Below are 19752 nucleotides of genomic sequence, written 5' to 3' on the forward strand. Positions count from 1 at the left end.
AGAGACTTAAATGTCAGACCTAATACCATAAAAACCCTAGAAGAAAACCTAGGTAATACCATTCAGGACATAGGCATGGGCAAGGACTTCATGTCTAAAACACCAAAAGCAATGGCAACAAAAACCAAAATTGACAAATGGGATCTAATTAAACTAAAGAGCTTCTGCACAGCAAAAGAAACTACCATCAGAGTGAACAGGCAACATACAGAATGGGAGAAAATTTTTGCAATCTACTCATCTGACAAAGGGCTAATATCCAGAACCTACAAAGAACTCAAACAAATTTACAAGAAAAAAACAAACAACCCCATCAAAAAGTGGGCAAAGGATATGAACAGACATTTCTCAAAAGAGGACATGCATGCAGCCAACAGACACATGAAAAAATGCTTGTCATCACTGGCCATCAGAGAAACACAATTCAAAACCACAATGAGATACCATCTCACGCCAGTTAGAATGGCAGTCATTAAAAAGTCAGGAAACAACAGGTGCTGGAGAGGATGTGGAGAAATAGGAACACTTTTACACTGTTGGTGGGATTATAAACTAGTTCAACCATTGTGGAAAACAGTATGGCAATTGCTCAAGGATCTGGAACTAGAAATACTGTATGACCCAGCCATCCCATTACTGGGTATATACCCAAAGGATTATAAATCATGCTGCTATAAAGACACATGCACACATATGTTTATTGCGGCACTATTCACGATAGTAAAGACTTGGAATCAACCCAAATGTCCATCAGTGACAGACTGGATTAAGAAAATGTGGTACATATACACCATGGAATACTATGCAGCCATAAAAAAGGATGAGTTTATGTTCTTTGTAGGGACATGGATGCAGCTGGAAACCATCATTCTTAGCAAACTATCGCAAGAACAGAAAACCAAACACCGCATGTTCTCACTCATAGGTGGGAATTGAACGATGAGATCACTTGGACTCCGGAAGGGGAACATCACACACTGGGGCCTGTTATGCGGAGGGGGGAGCGGGGAGGGATGGCATTGGGAGTCATACCTGAAGTAAATGACGAGTTGATGGGTGCAACACACCAACATGGCACAAGCATACATATGTAACAAACCTGCACGTTGTGCACGTGTACCCTAGAACTTAAAGTATAATAATAATAAAAAAAATTACCAAACAGAAATCAGAAGAGCTGAGGAATACTACTGCTGAACTGAAAAAATTCAATAGAGGGATTTCATAGCAAAATAGATCAAGCAGAAGAAAGGATCAGTGAGAACTTGCACAATCTGAGGTGCAAAAAGAAAGAAAAAAAAATTTAAAAGAGTGAGGATAGGTTAAGAGACTATGGGGACACCATCAAGTGTAAGAACTTGCAGATTAATGGTGTACCCAAAGTAGAAGACACAGAGAAAGGGAAAGAAAACATATTCAAAGAAATAATGGAAGAAAACTTCCCAAGCCTGGGAAAACAAATAGAAATATAGATCCAGTAAGTCCAAAGGATACCAAATAAACTAATCCAAAGAAACCCACACTGAGACACATCATAATCAAAAGTTGAACACAATATATTTTAAAATAACTTTAAACGTATAATTGGATTATTTGTGACTAAAAGGGTAAATGCTTGAGGGGGTGGATACCCCATTCTCCATGATGTGCTTATTTTACATTTCATGCCTGTATCAAAACATCTCATATACCCCATAAATATATATATCTACTATGTACTCACAAAAATTAAAAATAAAATAAAAGTTAAAGACAAAAACAGAGTGCTGAAAGCAGCAAAGGGAAAGTGATTTGTTACATACAAGGGAACCTCCCCCAGATTATCAGGGGATTTTTTTTTAGCACAAATCTTGCAGACCAGAAGGGAGTAGAATGATATTCAAAATGCTGGAAAAAAATTTCAAAAATACACTACTCAGCAATCTTATCTTTCAAAAATGACAGGGTGATAAAGACTTTCTAAGACAAACAAAAGCTAAGAGTTTCTCACAATTAGAACTGCCTTACAAGAAATGCTAATAGGAGTTCTCCCAGGTGAAGGAAGAGGATGTTAATTAGTAACATGAAAAAAATATGAAAGTATAAAACTCATTGGTAAAGATAAGTCCATTGTAAAATTCAAAACCCTCTAAAACTGTAATAATGGTGGGTAAACAATTATATCTCTAGTATAAACATTAAAAGGCAAAACTATTAAAAATAAAGCCACAATAATTTGTTAAAGATAAAAACTATTTTTAAAAATACAATTTATGATATCACAAGCATAAAAGTTGGCAGAAGGCGAAGTAAAAGTGTATACAATCAAATTTATATTTTATCAGCTTAAAATATGCCATTATAAGATGTTTTATAAAATCCGTAGGGTAACCACAAAGCAAAAGTCTCTAATAGATACACAAAGCCAAAAGAAAGGATGCAAAGCATACCATTATAAAAGTCCTCAAATCACAAGGGAATAAAGTAATAGATGATGAAAGGAACAAAGAACCTACAAAACAATGAACAAAATGGCACTAGTAAGTTGTTATCTATCAGTAATTACTTTGAATGGAAATAGATTAAATTCTCCAATAAAAAGGCATAGAGTGGCTGAATGGATTAAAAAAATAAGACCCAAGTATATGCTGCCCACAAGAAACTCACTTCACCTTAAAAGAATATTCATAAATTGAAAATGAAGGAATGGAAAAAGATATTCCAAATAAATGGAAACAAAAAGAGAGCAGTGATAGCTATACTTATTTCAGACAAAATGAACTTTAGGTTAAAAATTGGAAAAAGAGCAAAGAAGGTCATTATATAGTGATGAAGGTGTAAATTCATCAAGAGGATATAACAATTATATATGCACCCAACATCAGAGCACCTAAAAAAATATATATGTATACATATATAAAGCAAACATTAAGAGATCTAAAGGGAAATATAGATTGCAACACAATAATAGTAGGAGATGTCAATACCACACTTTCAACATCAAACAGGTAATCCAAAAAGAAAATCAGTAAGGAAACACTGGACTTGAACTACATTTTAGACCAAATGGACTGAAAAGACATATACAAAACACTTCATCCAACCACAACAGAATATACATTCTTACCAAGTGTGCATGGAACACTGATCTTATGGGTCATATTCTAGGCTAGATCATATATTAGGCCAAAAAATGTGTCTTGACAAAAGATACTTCAAGTATCTTTTCTGACTAAAATAGTATGAAACTAACAATCAATAATAGGAAGAATAACAGAAATGTAACAAATAAGTGGAAATTAAACAATATGCTCCTGAACAACTACTGGGTCAAAGAAGCAATTAAAAGAGAAATTTAAAAATACCTTGAGGCCCAACACAGTGGCTCATGCCTGTAATCCTAGCACTTTGGGAGGCCGAGGCAGGCGGATAGCTTGAGCTCAGGAGTTCGAGACCAGCCTGGGCAACGTGGTGAAACCCCATGTCTACAAAAAATACAAAAACAGCTGGGTGTGGTGGTGTGCATCTGTGGTCCCAGCTACTTGGGAGGCTGAGGTGGGAGGATTGCTTGAGCCCAGGGAGTGGGGTTGTAGTGAGCTGAGACTGCGCCACTGCACTCCAGCCTGGATGACAGAGTGAGACTCCATCTCAAAAATAATGATAATAAAGAAATAAAAGTATATCTTGAGACAGACAAAAATGGAAACACAATATACCAAAACTTAAGGGATGCAGCAAAAGCAGTTCTAAGAGGGAAGTTTGTAACAATGAATACCTACATCAAAAAAGAAAAAAGATCTCAAATAAATAACCATGTTACACGTCAAGGAACTTAAAAACAAAACAAAACAAAACAAAAACCCTAAGCCCAAAGTTAGCAGAAGGAAGAAAATAACAAACATCGAGAAGAAATGAATGAAATAGAGACTAGAAAAACAGTAGAAAAAATTTAGGAAAGCTAAACAAAATTGACAAACCCTTACTTAGGCTAAGAAAAAATAGATAAGACTCAAATAAATAAAATCAGAAATAGAAGAGGAAATCTTAAAACTGATAACACAGAATACAATGGATCTTAAGAGGCTACTATGAACAATTAGACATGAACAAATTGAACAATCTAGAAGAAATGAATAAATTCCTAGAAACATATAACCTCCCAAGACTGTATCACAAAGAAATTTGAAATCCAAACAGACCAATAATGAGTAAAGAGATTGAATCAGTAATTTAAAATCTATCATCAAAGAAAAGTCCAGAACCAGATGGTTTCACAACTGAATTCTACCAAACATTTAAGGAATTAAGTTTCAGTTATTTCTCAAACTCTTGCAAGAAAACAGAACAGGAGGGAATATTTTCAAACCCCGTACTATAAAGCCAGCATTATCCTGATACTAAAGCTGGAGAAGGACATTACAAAAAAAGAAAACTACAGGCCAATATCACTGATGAACTTAGATGCAAAAATACTCAACAAAATACTAGCAAACCATATTTCACAATATATTAAAAAGATACTTTACTATGATCAAGTAGAATTTATCCCTCGAATGCAAGAATGATTTAAAGTAGGCAAATCAATAAATGTGATTCACTATATTAACAGAATCAAGGACAAAAACCATATGATCATCTCAACATATGCTGGAAAAAAAATTAGAGAATTAAAAAATATTCCTCAACACAATAAAGGCCATAAATGACAAACTCACAGCTAACATCATACTCAACAGTGAAAAAGTAAAAGGCTTTTTCTTTGTGATAAGGAAAAACACAAAGATGGCCACTCTCAACACTTCTGTTCTACATAGTACTGGAAAATGCTAGTCAGAGCAATTATGAAAAAGAAAGAAAAGGCATCTCAACAGGAAAGGATGAAGTGAAAGTATCTCCATTTGCAGATGAAATGATCTTACATATAGAAAATCCTAAAAACTCCACCAAAAAAACTGTTAGAACTGATAAATGAATTAAGTGAAGTTGCAGGATACAAAATCAACTTACAAAAATCAGTAGTGTTTCTATATACTAATAATGAACTATCTAAAAAAGAAATTAAGAAAATAATTCCATTTACAATAGCATGAAAAATGTGAAATACTTAGGAGTAAATTTAGACAAGGAAGTGAAGGATGTTCATAGTGAAAACTATAGAACATTGAAGAAAAAAATTGAGGATGGCACAAATAAATGGAAAGATATTCTGTGTTCATGGATTGTAAAAGTATTGTCAAAATATTCATACTACCCAACGCGATTTACAGATTTGATCAATCCTCACTAAAATTCCCATGTCATTCTTCACAGAAATAGAAAAAAAAAAAATTCTAAAATTTGTATGAAACCACAAAAGACTATCCAAAGAAATCTTGACCAAAAAGAACAAAGTTGGAGTAATCACTCTACATGATTTCAAAATATAGCACAAAACTGTAGTAATCAAAATGGCATGGTACTGGCATAAAAACAGGCACATCAGCCAACAGATTAGTATAGAGAGACTATTTACAGAAATGAAATCACACACCTCCAGTCTTTTACTTTTCAACAAAAGTGCCAAGAACACACCATGAGGAAAGGACAGTCTCTTCAACAAATGGTGTAGGGAAACCTGGATATCCACATGCAGAAAAATGAAATTAGGCTCTTATCTCACCTCTTATACAAAAATCAACTCAAAATAGATTTTTTAAAAAACATAAATTTAAGACCTGAAACTGTAAAACTACTAGAAGAAAGCATGGAGGGAAAGTTCCTTGACATTGGTCTGAGCAGTGATTTCTTGGATATAATCCCAAAAATATAGGCAATGAAAGTAAAAATAGACAAATTGTATTCATCAAATTAAAAGCTTCTGCACAACAAAGGTAACAATTAATACAGTGAAGAGAAAAATCACAGATTAGAAGCAAATATTTGCAAATTATTCATTGAATAGGGGTTAACATCCAAAATATGCAAGCAATTCAAACTACTCAAGAAGAAAACAACCCTATTAAAGTAATGGACAAAGGCCTTGAATAGACATTTCTCAAAAGAAGACATACAAATGGCCAATATACTCAATATCTCAAATTATAAGAGAAATGCAAATTAAAATCACAATGAAATATCACCTCACCACTGGTGGCCTGGCTATTAGCAAAAAGATGAAAGAGAAGTGTTGGTGAGGATGTGGAGAAAAGGAGAACTTTGGTAGTACTGTAAGTTAGTATAGCTATTTTGGAAAACAGTATGGAAGTGAAAATTAGAATTACCATATAATCCAGCAGTCCCACACAGGGTATATGCCCAAAGGAAATGAAATCAGTATGTCAAAGAGATATTTGCACTTCCATGTTTATTGCAGCAGTATTCACAATAGCCGCAATATGTAAACAACCTAAGTGCCCATCAATGGGTAAATGGATTTTTTAAATGTGATACATATGCACACACACACACACACACACACAAATGAAATACTATTCAGCCTGTTTTAAAAAATAGAAAATTCTATCATTTGTGACAACATGGATACACCTACAACATGTTAAATGAAATAAGGCAAGCAAAAAGAGACAAATATCATAGATTTCACTTATATGTGAAATCTAAAAAAGTCAAACTTATAGAAGCAGGGAGTAGAATGGTGGTCCCCACAGACTAGAGTGGGGGTGAACCAGAAAGGAGAGAAATTGGTCAACAAGTAGAAAGTTTCAGTGAGACAGGAGAAGTTCTGATGTTCTATTGCACAGCACGGTGACTACAGTATAGTTAATAATAATGTATATTTCAAAATGGGTAAAAGAGATTTTAATGATTCTCACCACCAAAAATGATAAATATTTGAGGTGATGGGTAAACTAATTAGCCTGCTTTGATCATTCCACAATGTATACATGTATCAAAATATCACATTGTACCCCATAACTATACGCAATTGCTTTGTAAGTTAACAAGAAACTTAAAAAAAATCAAAACCTTACTACATGCTTGATTTTCTATGGCATTTTTGAGTGTTTACAGCTTCTGAGGTGTTCCATTTTCCTCTCCAGTTTAAATATTAGATTTTCCAGCCTGCTCATGTTTATCATGGTAAAATAAAATGGTCCTTATTTTTCAACTGTGAGGCCAGCTGGCTTGTAGACCACACACAGGAGAGATTGAGAGAGTGGTTGAGAAAGGAGGTAATTTAGCCAGTGTACCTTCACAGTCTTTAGTTCTGCACTTTCTCTCAGCAATCCCCGCTTTATTCACTCACCCACCATGATAGCTTTGGGCCCCAGAGCTCTTTAGTCAAGCGCTGTGAGCATGGAGAAGCCAAGAAAAGTGAGGTGCCAGGAAGATGGAACACCAGCATGGATTATAACCACAGCTCTACAAAGGCAAAGCCTATGAACAAGGCAATTATCACTCCTGCTCTGTGATAGGTTTACATGTGCATAATTCCCACTAGTTTAATGCTTTTATTTGAAAAGCAATCAAAGGTAATCTGAAATCAGTCATCTAAGATAAAGAAAATATTGCCCCTCTAAGCCAAATTTACCAATATCCACATGCATCATTAATAAGATGAAGAAAATTTCAGCAAATTAAAAGCCTTACTGGGACCATTTGTTCAAGGAAATTGATCTGTTTCTTGAAGCACCAGTCACTAAAGGAATCCTAAGTGTCTTTTGCAGCTTAATCAGTCTTAAAATAGGATTGTTGGCAAATGTATAAGGATTGAAGTGTGCCCTGACTAAACAAATGCAAACAGACGAAGAAACTCTCTTCAGTGCTGGGGCTGGAAAACCTATGCTGATGCTACTTTTATGCATCAACATTCCCTACTTCCATATGGTTACTTTAAATGAAACTATAAGACTGAGTATCTCCAAATTCAGTTACCTTAGCAATGAATATTATCTAAACCCCAATGAGAAAAGGCTTTTAAATCAATCTTGCTAATTTACTTTTAACCAATTCACTGCTTTAATTTTATCCTTTGCCAATCAATATCCATAATGGAGTCCCAGAACTACAAGGACAACTCAGGAGAGTATCTGGCTTTGTATTGGGTAAGTGATTAAATCATCAAGTGCACGTGATGAGTTATTTTCTTTTTGAACAACTCTGAAGACTTGACAAACTTTTTAGGTGGTAAGCTTCTAAAGGGAAAAGAACCTGTGTGCAAACAGATTCTTCCGAATAGTGTGTGGTAGATTACAGTCATCTAAACCAGGGGTCAGCAAACCATAACCATTAGGCCAAATCCTAGCTCATCACCTGTTTTTGTAAGACCTGAGAGCTAAGAATGCTTTTACATTTTTAAATAGTTAGAAACACATCAAAAGATTTCATGACACATGAAATTTAAATGAAACTCAAATTTCAGTGTCCATAAATAAAGTTTTATTGGAATGCAGCCACGCCCATCCATTTACATTTTGTATGTGGTTGCTTTCATATTACAATGACAGAGTTGAGTAAATGCAATAGAGCTCACATGCCCTGCAAAGCCAAAAATATGTACTATCTGACCCTTTACAAAAAAAATGTTTGCTGGGCTCTGATCTAGACAAGTGTAATCATAATAGCGATTAATATCAATTATAATAGTAAATATAATTCTCTTTTCAATTATTCATTCCCATCTTAAAGTTTTACTTCCTTCATTTGTGATTCTAAAAGGAACTCATATAAAAATGTTAAATCAAAATAAGTAAAATCCAGCAAGAGAATAATCTGTAGCCAGTTACTATGAAGGTGAATTCCATTTTAGCTTTGAAGGAATGAGTCAGGTGTTGAGATTTCTAAGTTTACTCCTCTAGGGACATCTTCTTTGTGGCAAACTTAGTTTAGGAGTTGGGCCTGTCAACTGCAATCATATTCATGATTACTATAAATAGATATGAGGGAGGTTTAGTTTCTCTGAAGATCAACTCTACATACTCTTAGTGTACAAAGATAAATGTGAGCAGTACACTAACTTTAAACATGGCTAATGAAGTCATCTGCCCACAGCAACCCCCAGAGAAATTTATTTCTATGAGGAAGAGAGAAATTATGTACACATTAGCCTCCCATTAGAAATGACCATGTGCCACAGGAAGTAGTTCTATTGACAGACATCAAATGAGAGTTGGCCAGATAGGTCTCGAAGAAGCAATCAATCATGACCCACCTGGGGACCTGGAGACCCCAGATGCTAAAGACTGGACCAAGCAATTCTTCCACTTACTCCAATTTAAACAACCTTTGTTCTTTGGGAAGAAAATAAGGACAGACATCTACACAAAAATACTAAGAATTATTTTTAATCCTAGAAAGGATGTGATTACTAGTAACCAAAGAGGGGAAAAGTCAATAATAATGAAATTCAGGTTTTTTAATTCAGTGAACATATATCGAAATGCTCAATGTTGTTAAATGACATAATATAATTTATCACAGAAGACATGTTCTCATCCATTGGAAAATTGATTTAAATACGTTTTGACGAGTGCTAAGAGATGTTATAGGCAACAGTTGACTTAATGAAGTAGTTAAGGCTTCAAAATTGTGCCTTTTAGAAAAATAACAAATAACTTCTTCTACCACTTGGGAGGGGAAAGGAACAAGTGTTAATTAAAAGTCACAGAAACATGATTAATTTGTTTATTCCTTTCAACATTTCACTGAGCTTTGCAAAGGCCGGGCATAAAACTAAAGGGAATTTTATAGCCAGGATTGGTCTAAATATTTTCCCCATAATATGTTTTCCATCATACTTCTTCAGTGCTTGAAATAAAATGACAAACCACTGGAATCCAAAGGAAAAAATCAGCTCCTTCCCAAAGATGGGACTGTGCTGATGAAATATATTTAATACCTAAAATTAGAAATAAAATAAATAAATTCTTCAATATCAACTACATTTTCAGAGAGTTCATTAAAATTTAAGGCATTTTTGACATGTCAGAGATTTTAGTCCAGTGACAGGAGAAGAAAGAAGCTACCTGGGAGCAAATCCCAATTATCTCTATGGCTTGGAACATAGATATTGAACACAGTGGAAGATGAGGAAGAAGGTGACAGGTGACTGTGGAAGTTTTCACACTCTGTCCAGTCTATACAGCTTTGCCAGGGTTCCTCTGAAAGTGTTCATTTCAAATGTATTTTCATTCTTCTGTTTAAATTTTGATCAAAATGGGAAAATGCTCATCAGCACTCTGTTGGCGGGATAAAAATGAGGAATGCCAACATAATGTCTTCTTTATAAGAACATTCAAGAAATTAAATGCAAAAAAAGGGTTTATGCAAAGTGACACCCTCCCTGAATCCTACAGCAAACAATGACAACCTCACCTATACTCATATTTGCAACAGCAGTGATATACACAAAACATTCATTCAATAATAACAGAATGGTCTAGTGTATTACCAATCAGTCAAATAAACACAATTATTCATTTTTCTCCCATTTTCCACAAAAATAAAGACACCACCTTCAGACACAAAGTTACAAGTCATACTTCGTTGAAATGCTTGGGGCAAATCATTTCCCTACATATGTGCCCTGCTTCTCTCAGCCAATCACAACTTTTTTAAAAAGTCTTCATTAAGGTCTATAAAGATTACTGGTTATTGGAAACAAATAAGAGCACCTTAGATCAGCAATGGCCAGGAAACCCCCCTCTTTCTCAGTTTTAAATCAACTAAGGTTTACACAAAATTGGTCAAATCCAACTTCATTCATACTTCCGTCAACAAATAATATCCAAGTTGTGCTAATACCAGCAGCCTACCATAGAAAATATCACAATGATCTGGATCACTTTTGAATAAGAACAATAATTCTTTCATAACTGCTTATGGAACAACCACATTCTTATTATGAATACAATTATATGTAATTTTTCAAAACTGAATTCCTGCCTTATTGGATTATTTTTTAAGTTTCTAAGAAAGTCATCATCCTCAAAGTCTTGCAGCAGAAAAATAACCATATAACCTCTGGTGCTTGATGTAGAGCAAAAGTCCCACTGACATTTTCTGGAGACCGTGAAATTACTCCAGTATTTCATACAGTCATCTGTACTTACAGACAAACCATCTCACTTTCTTCTTCATGATTTTGCCAGTGATTTGATTGACAAGCTTTCCTATTTACTTTAATTATACTTTGAGCACTACACAAACTGTTTTGTTATTTGACTTCTACAATACTAGCAGCTAATTTGCATTAACAGAGAATTAGGGCTTCTCGTTACCTTTCTTACTTTTTTGTTTTTTAGTTTCTTTCAAACTTTCAGTCAAGCCCTTCTTACCAGTTCCAACAAGGATGGAATTTCAAAGACAATTATAAATCTAGATAACCCAAGCATATGCTAACTCTTCCTGAAATTTAAATCAAGAGAAGATACCCTATGGAAAAATGAAAAATTTATTGTCTTCATTGCTCACGATTTTTTAGTAGAAAAGCTGTTTTAAGGTAAGGAAAATAAATAATGGGAAAAATACACCTTAAAAAAATTTTAATTTTCCCCAAAATATAAACAAAGGAAAAACATAAATTGCATCATAATGCATATGCTCACATGTGCCCTCCAAATCACACTTGTTATGTAGACATTATAAAGAATAAAAGTTACCCATTAATTATATGGCATGCATCAGCAGTGCATTGGTGGGCTTAAACTTGGTTTTCAGTTACGTGTATATACAGATAAATCTCTTCCTGAGTTGAGCTTCATCTTCAGTTGAGACCCAAATCATTTGCTTTCTTTTATTTGGCAAGGTACTTGACCATGTGATAAGGCAATCAAATGTTTCAATCTCCTTCCCTTTTCAGCGGCATGGCCCTCCTCTGTGAGATCACCAATGTGACAGGTATGAGGACAGACCCTAAAATATGGTCCTGTAAAACTAGAGCAGGTTTCTTTGTTCATTAGTCTCAAGGCTACAGCACTGTCTCTTCATATATTTGGGGATCTTGAGGTTTTCAGTTGAACAGATTCAAAATGGTCTTCTTTTTCCTAAGAAAAAATATTAAAGACAAAATCAACTCACTGAAATTCTTGTAAGATTTTAGGATCTTACATGTCCTGAAGGAAAGTTCCAGAAATCATTTTAATCTATCTAGCTGCCACTTGTGATTAGGATTTTACAGTTAAAATTGGGTGACAGATATAAAACAAGTAGCATGCCTACCCTGAAGGGCACTTTTGATGTCCAAGAGATAAGACAGACAAATTCAAAATAGAAGCAAACCCTTGATTGCAATAGATACCAAAAGATGTAGCTGTGATCCCTGCAAAGAAACCACTGAGACCCTTCCTGAGGGCATACCTGACCTGAGTGCTGAAATCAGTGACCTAGCCATGCTAATTGTGGGCAAAACAGAACTGACAAACTAAATGTTTTCAAGATAATATAGGCTGAATAATAAGAAAAAGGACAGCAGAAATAAATAAGGAGAATGCCAATAAGACATTAGATCAGTTGAGTTCACTAACATGTTTTAGGAAATTTTTTTAGCTGGATGTCTATCAAAGATATTAAACAAGTCATCTTTGATAATAGGTCAAAAATTTCACTTAAATGTATCATTGCTGGCATTATATAAAACATTCAAAATATAGACTATTAAAATAAATTTGTTTTCTTTAATGAGGAAAGGAGAAAGAGAAGGTGGGATTTCTTCCAACCTTTTATTGTATTTTTGAGACAGGGTCTCTCTATGTCGCCTAAGCTGGAGTACAGCGGTGCAATCTCAGCTCACTGCCACGTCTGCCTCCCAGGCTCAAGCAAGCACGGCTTTTTTTTCTTTCTTTTTTTTTTTTTTTTGAGTTGGAGTTTCATTCTTGTTGCTCAGGCTGGAGTACAATGGCATGATCTTGGCTCACTGTAACCTCTGCCTCCCAGGTTCAACCAATTATCCTGCCTCAGCCTCCTGAGTAGCTGGGATTATAGGCGCCAGCCACCATGCCCGGCTAATTTTTTGTATTTTTAGTAGAGACGGGGTTTCACTATGTTGGCCAGGCTGGTCTCGAACTCCTGTCCTCGTGATCTACCCGCCTTGGCCTCCCAAAGTGCTGGGATTACAGGCATGAGCCACTGTGCCCAACCACGTGACAAATTTTTATATTTCTTTGTAGAGACGACGTTTTGCCATGTTGCCCAGGCTTCTTCCAACCTATTAATTGTTAAAGCTTTCTGAAGGCTGCTGGAATGGGATAGGGAGACTATGCTAATAAAGAGAGTAAAAATAAAGAGAACTATGATTATTTTTTAAATAAATGAAATAAGAGGCCAATCAGTCTCATATGCAAATAGATGTATGTCTAAAGTAGAATAGTGACATGAGAAGATAATAGGAAGTCGACAAGCTGTCAGGAAGGATAAGTTTGCTTTTGTGTTTGCTTTCATTTGGATGGATAAATCCAAGAGCTTTAGGGCTACAGGGACAGGGTTATAGAAAAACGTCATAGTATACACACCAACATATCACTTTTTCCCTGCCTCTGCTGAGCTGACAAGCCTCTGGAAGAGCAGACTGTGGATCTCCTTGGTTCTCCTGCTGACTGGCTCTGCAAGAACTGGCCTGAGGTCTCACGTTTAACAGCCTTAACAATTTTTTAGAATAACGATTAGCAGTTGAAATATTTATTAAGCACCATCTCTGTTGCAGGACCACGACTAGACCTTAGGGATACAAAAATGAGTACAGCAAAATGTCTTCCCTCAAGGAGCTCATAGGGTATTAAAGGAAAGAGCTCTAGGGTATCAGCCATAAACTCAAAAGAAAACATGAAATTTCTGCAGCCTTAGCTTGAGAAAATTTGATTCAACATCGTGTTGTGGGGAGGGAAGGGAGAGACCTGTTGGTTATCTTCGAGGTAATATTTAATGTAAAACACTGAAAACCCTTTATAAAATCATGTTAAGATAATAGGGCTTTAATAGCCATGTCCTCTGCATTCGCATGGAATTGTGCTCGTATTGCACAATTGGTGGGATATCTACACATATGCATGTGTATATAATTAGGTAGGTAGTGACACTAACTGACTGGGACTTCCTAATGGCAGGAACTCTATATCTCATTCATATTTTAATTCCCAAGATATGACCCAAGTCTTACCACTTGGTAGGTTGTCAATCAATTATTATAAAAATCTATTGAAATACCACATTGGAGAAGGAAAAACACTGGATTGGAACTTGGGAGACATGGCTTCTAATTCCTATCTGACCCCCCACCCCACAGACAAGTAAGTGAACCTCTCTAGGTCTCAGTTTACTCATGTATTAGATGAAGGTTCCAAACAGGATTATCTTTTTCAGCTCTAAACCCAAGAATCTACTCCAAAGCCAACTTCCCCCAGAAGGTTTTCCTCACCTTGTCACTATCTACCCTACTGCACTCCCTTCTCCCCTATGCTGCAAGAGATCTTACTTTTGTTCTTGACATACTGGATGATCGTGTGAGAGGCAGGGGTATGTGTGTGTGTGTGTGTGTGATATGTGTCCTCCCCTAACATTCTAGATGGTGTCTGAGTTGAGAAATTGTGTCTAATTTGACATAACCCCCAAACTTGGCAAAGTGTCTTACAATGTCCCATAAATAGTAGTGAAATATATAAAAGAAACACATAAAAATGGATTTAGTTTTAATTGCTGAGAAAAGTCAAGAAAAATAAATCTATACATAAACCCAAGAATTGCAGTGCAGTGCTAGGGAAATATCAAATAAGGTATGGCCTTTAGAACATGAATGAGTATATCTAAGATAAAGCAAACCCTACATGACATAATAGTTAATGAACATAAACATGTTTTGCTCTCTGAAATCATGCATAACAAACTTCTTAAAAACAGACACACAATAAGATATGTGCAATGATATTTATAGCAGCTTAATTCATTGTGAAACACTGGAAATAGCACAGGCATCAATCAACAGACTGGATAAACAAATTTTGGTATATCTACACAATAGAATACTACTCTGGAATAAAAAGGAATCTACTTCTGTTAACACGAGGTGAATGAATCTCAAAAACATCTTTCTGAGTAAAATAAAATGTACACAAAATACTACAGATACTATGTGATTACACTTACATGAAGTTTTGTAACAGATAACACTAACCTATGGTTTAAAAAGATCATTACAGTAGTTCCCTTTGGGAGATGAGGGATTGACTGCATGCAAAAAGACATACTACTCTCAGGGGTGAACTAGTGTTCTATAGCTTGATAGAAATTGGGGGTTATAGATGTATATTCATTTCTCAAAATTCATTAAATTGTATCCTTGTAATGTGTGCATTTCACTTAAAGTATTGAATTATTATCAACAATATGTTCCCTGAAGTGTTTTGGGGTGAAGTGTATTGAAGTCTGCAATTACTTTGAAACCGAACAACAGAAAAGAATATGGGTTGATGAAAGGATGGAGTGGCAGATATGTAATAATACAAATATAATAAAATTTGGGTGGTGGGTATATGACTATACCACTGTATGATTCTTTCAACTTTTCTGTACTATTTCAAAATTTCATTTTTAAAGTAAAAAAATCATTATGCTAACTAAAATTGCTATTCAAAACAAAATACACTACACCGAATCTTCTCAGGGAAGAAAACTTTTTTATACTCTAATTGGGGAGGTGACTGCTGGTTGAGTACTGACTGGGAAATGGGTTAAAGAATTCACAGTTCAGCTGCCTCAACAGTGCCCTGGATGCTTCCTCATTCACCAGGCAATCAGCCTTAGGTGTGCCCCTACACCTACAGTTCTTACCTTCAACTGTAGGTAAGAACTACAGTTGACCTTTGAACACCGCAAGTTTGAACTGCACAGGCCTACTTATCGGCAGATTTTACAAAACTGAACGTAGACTGAAAATACAGTATTTGTAGGAGGTGAAAGCCACCTAAATAGAGAGCTGACTTTTCACATAGGCAGGTTCTGCAGAGCTGACTGCAGGATTTAAGTATGCTTGAATTTTGGTATACTCAGGGGCCCTGGAACCAATCCTGGATGACCGTACAACTAAAATTCATCCTGGTAGGCAAAGGAGGTTTCACCCTCTTTTAGACACAAATTACAGAGACATGCATCTACAAGAAGTACTAAAAGGGAAAAATGGAAATCACTTATGGGAAGAAACCTGAGAGATTATGAAAATTTTGACTGACTCACTTTAAAGATGATTTGGCAGGACTCAATGACTGTTCAGTAAGCAATTCAGAATGACAAGCAGCGGGGTCATTTTTGGGCTCAACACCTCTTGCAATCTATCATGCCAATTTTAGATCTATTCATAGATGACAGTAAAAAGGTCTCAGAGATTTTGAAGTGGGTCCTGACTGCAATACAGAGAGCTTTCCCTGAGACTAATTCCCATAGGAAAACTTAGTGAAACATTGACTCATATTTGGACTCTTATTGTCACAGATTGGCTTTATAACGCAGAAGAAGTTCACTAGAGAATGAGAAACTGACCCAAAGGACTCTACATAAATTAGTATGGTCAGGTCTACCTTGAAATTTCCCCTACTTTTATGTTAAAACCAGGAATTAAATTAAACATTATTAACAATAGCAAGAAATACTCTGGATTAAGATAGATTCTTTAAACATGTCTCCAATATGCAAGTCAAGTACAAATCAACAAAAGGACATAAAACCTGCAGCCTCAGAGAAAAAGCAATATGACTGCGGCCTCTAAGTAAAGGGGTCCTCAAAGCTCAAATAAATGATGTTGATAAACAGAACCTTGCTGTTCAACATAGGCCTTTGGGTAGACCAAAAACATTGGAAGTTGGCTGGATCATTAGCAGTTGATATGCTGGTCAAAAATAAAAGTGAATGCAAACTTCTTGTCTGCTGTCAAAGATTCTCTTTCTCTTCAGTCTTAACGCCTCCCTCCCAAACTACCCCAACTTCAGCTGCTTCAAGAAAAAAGATAATTACAAAGGAGACTAAAGTTTTCCTGTTACCAAGAGGGACTGGACGATACACACTCATCTGAATCTGCTAGGAAAACTTGGAGAGGGTTTCTTAAACATTTACCACTCTGTTGGTTGCAGGCACTCAAGTCACCATCATACCTACTCTCCTGTGAGAAAAGAGGAACATACGAATAATGGGGTTTGAGCAAGGTTTAGAGTAGAAAAGGGAAAATAATGTGACCTTTGGAGGGGTTCTATGTGTCCATTCAAGATAGTGTTGTTGTTGCTTCTACATCTGAATATACAGAACTTAATGTTATATGCTTGTACTTCCCCATCTCATACATGCTAAAGGAGATCCCCTGACCAAGAACAGTCACATGTAGAGAAGGGCCAGTAGGCAGTAGGATATCCCAGGAGTTCTCAACTCTGTCATTTGCAACAAACGGTGAGTAAGGGTTTCACACGAGTTAAACCCACTACCTTCTGATGCCCAAAACAGTCACTATATAAATTAGGTCCTGTTGGTGTCAAGTCAGAAGTCTCCATATCAACAGCCCTGCTTGAATTATCACACTTCTACTAGCAGAAGTGGTTCATAAACCCCCAGAACATTCAGAGACCTGCTACCTAAGTAAAGTTCATTGGAACTATGTAAGCAGATTTACAATGCTAAATCTACCCAGCAGTTAAGGAAAAACAGCCCAGCGCTTTACTTGACTCTGCTATTGGGACAGTGTTGGGCCTCACTTGGGTATTCTACTTGCTCTTTTATATCAGCTAGCCTGCAAAATAGTATCCTTTGAATTGTACCCAAACTAACAGGCTATATTAAAAGCTGTCCAGAAAGCTGGCGCACACTCTTTATCTTTATGGCCTCACAATCATAATGAAAACTTTGTGACATTATTCTCTATAAGTAATGATTTTGCCAACTGGAGACCCTGGCAAAAGAAGACAGAGGCACCCTTTGAGGTTTTAGACTCACTACCTCTCGATACGGCTACCACCTATAGCCATTAGTTGGTCACTGAGCTAGTCAAAACTAAATGTCATTCCCATGAAGATCTTGCAACTCTACAGCTTGATAGTTCCATTTATGGTCACTCAACAAGGTGGAAAAGGCTGAATAAGCCTCACTTGTCAAATACAAATGGCGTATATTCAAGAATGCAGTTGGTCTGGCCCCAGTGGCATGTAGGTCTCACATGAAAATGTGGCAGCATACCCTTTGGGGGAAACTTTATCCCCTGCTCCACTGCTCAAAACAAAATCAATGGGACCTTCAATTTATTGAGGTTCTACTACATGTTGGGCCTGGTTCACTGATGATTTGGTTGAGCTGAAGCCCAGTGGTATCCACTGGCTGCTACAGATATTCAACCATCTATGAATAATTGAAAATCGACAAGATTGCTCAGCTCAGTGGACAGCACTCAAAGGCATTATCAAGACCTACACATTACCTCCCTTGATAAACTTCATTATATTTTTACTGACTCAAGCTATTGCCAATGGCTAGCTGTTTTGTCTGCCACTTAGAAAACTAAAGACTGGCATTTCAAGGTTACCCTTTTTGGACACCACTAAAATAGATCTTAGTTTTAGATTAAAATATGTGTCACTCATGTAGACGCCCAAGTAAGGATCCTTCCTACGAAAAGATGAAATTGAATCAAGCTCCTGATAGAGACTACACAAGACAGACTGGATCCATCATCTCACCCAACATGGCAAAGCATCTGCCATCATAGGCTAGACACAAGGGAAATGATTCTATTTTTCTGATACAGAGGTTACCACAGATGCCAGACTTGGGACTCATGCAAAAAGTTGACCAGTTCTTCCCTGGCAAATTGATTACAACATACCTTTGACCACCTCTTTGGGCTATTGGTGGTGCCTCACCACTACTTACACCTGTTCAGGGTATGGTGTTGCTATTCTAGTCTGATCAGCTAACTCTACCCATACATTGTGAACCTTGAAACGAATCAGTATAAAGTTAGTAGCTTTAAAGACCATTTGCAGTCTGACAATAGAGCACTTTTTATCACAAAAGCTACCCATAAATTAGTTGAGAGTAGAGGTATTCAGTGGACCTTCCACATTTCCTACTGTCCAAAAGCATATGGTATTATTGAGCATTGTAAGACCTTCTCAGAAAGTGACTCAAAAAGATTTCTGACTATCTCCCTCACCTCTTCCTGATCCACACATTTTAATATAGCAGTTTGGTCATCAAATATGGCTCCCCATGGAAAGGGATCATCTTCTTTTGGCCACTTCATGGAATATGATCAGGAAGAACACATATACACATACATATACACAGACAGACACACATCTACACCTGCTACATAAGGTTATTTACACTTATCTGAACATCCTGGATTCTGCCTCGCCAATCTAGGGCATGATGTGTTATTTACTCCAACAGTAACCCCGAGGCTTTCTGGGTACAACTTCTAGTGATAGCCCACCCAGAAAGGGGTCTAGGAGATTCAAATATAATTCTGGTTTAACCACCTGTATTGCTGTTTTGTTGGCTGTCATGATTATAGATGAAAGGGATAATGACCACTTGTTGAGTACAATGCCCCCAAGTCCCCCTACCATGGCCCACATGGACAAAGGAGGGGTGCACACTGAGTCTCCATATGTTTTTATAAAATGCCTTTGTCCCTCTTGCACATGAATGTTCTGGATAGATATGGGTAGAAATAAAGTGAAATTATAGTTACTGAAATGGGACAAGCTGGTTTTTTAGCAATGGACAGACAATAACACAGTCTGATAATGGAGGAGACAGCTTAGATCCTGAGAAGTATGAAGAATTAAGGGACATTAATATGAATTT

General features: G+C 36.3%; 1 protein-coding gene across 4 annotated transcripts in view; it reads right to left on the bottom strand.

The window, feature by feature from the left end:
* Positions 1–8335: 8335 nt before the first annotated feature.
* The window catches only part of KIAA1324L (KIAA1324 like), a 181663-nt gene continuing 170246 nt past the window's right edge, over positions 8336–19752 (bottom strand). For 3 of the 4 annotated variants that reach the window (XM_030933415.1, XM_010370631.2, XM_010370632.2), the window contains one exon: positions 11354–11963. In XM_030933415.1, the coding sequence (XP_030789275.1) occupies positions 11904–11963 (60 nt within the window). In that variant the 3' untranslated portion in view covers positions 11354–11903. Of the gene's footprint in view, positions 11964–19752 lie in introns of all 4 variants that reach the window. The other variant, XM_010370633.2, reaches the window with a different exon arrangement.

The sequence above is a fragment of the Rhinopithecus roxellana genome, chromosome 6 (assembly GCF_007565055.1).
Source record: "Rhinopithecus roxellana isolate Shanxi Qingling chromosome 6, ASM756505v1, whole genome shotgun sequence".
In the NCBI taxonomy this organism is placed as follows: domain Eukaryota; kingdom Metazoa; phylum Chordata; class Mammalia; order Primates; family Cercopithecidae; genus Rhinopithecus; species Rhinopithecus roxellana.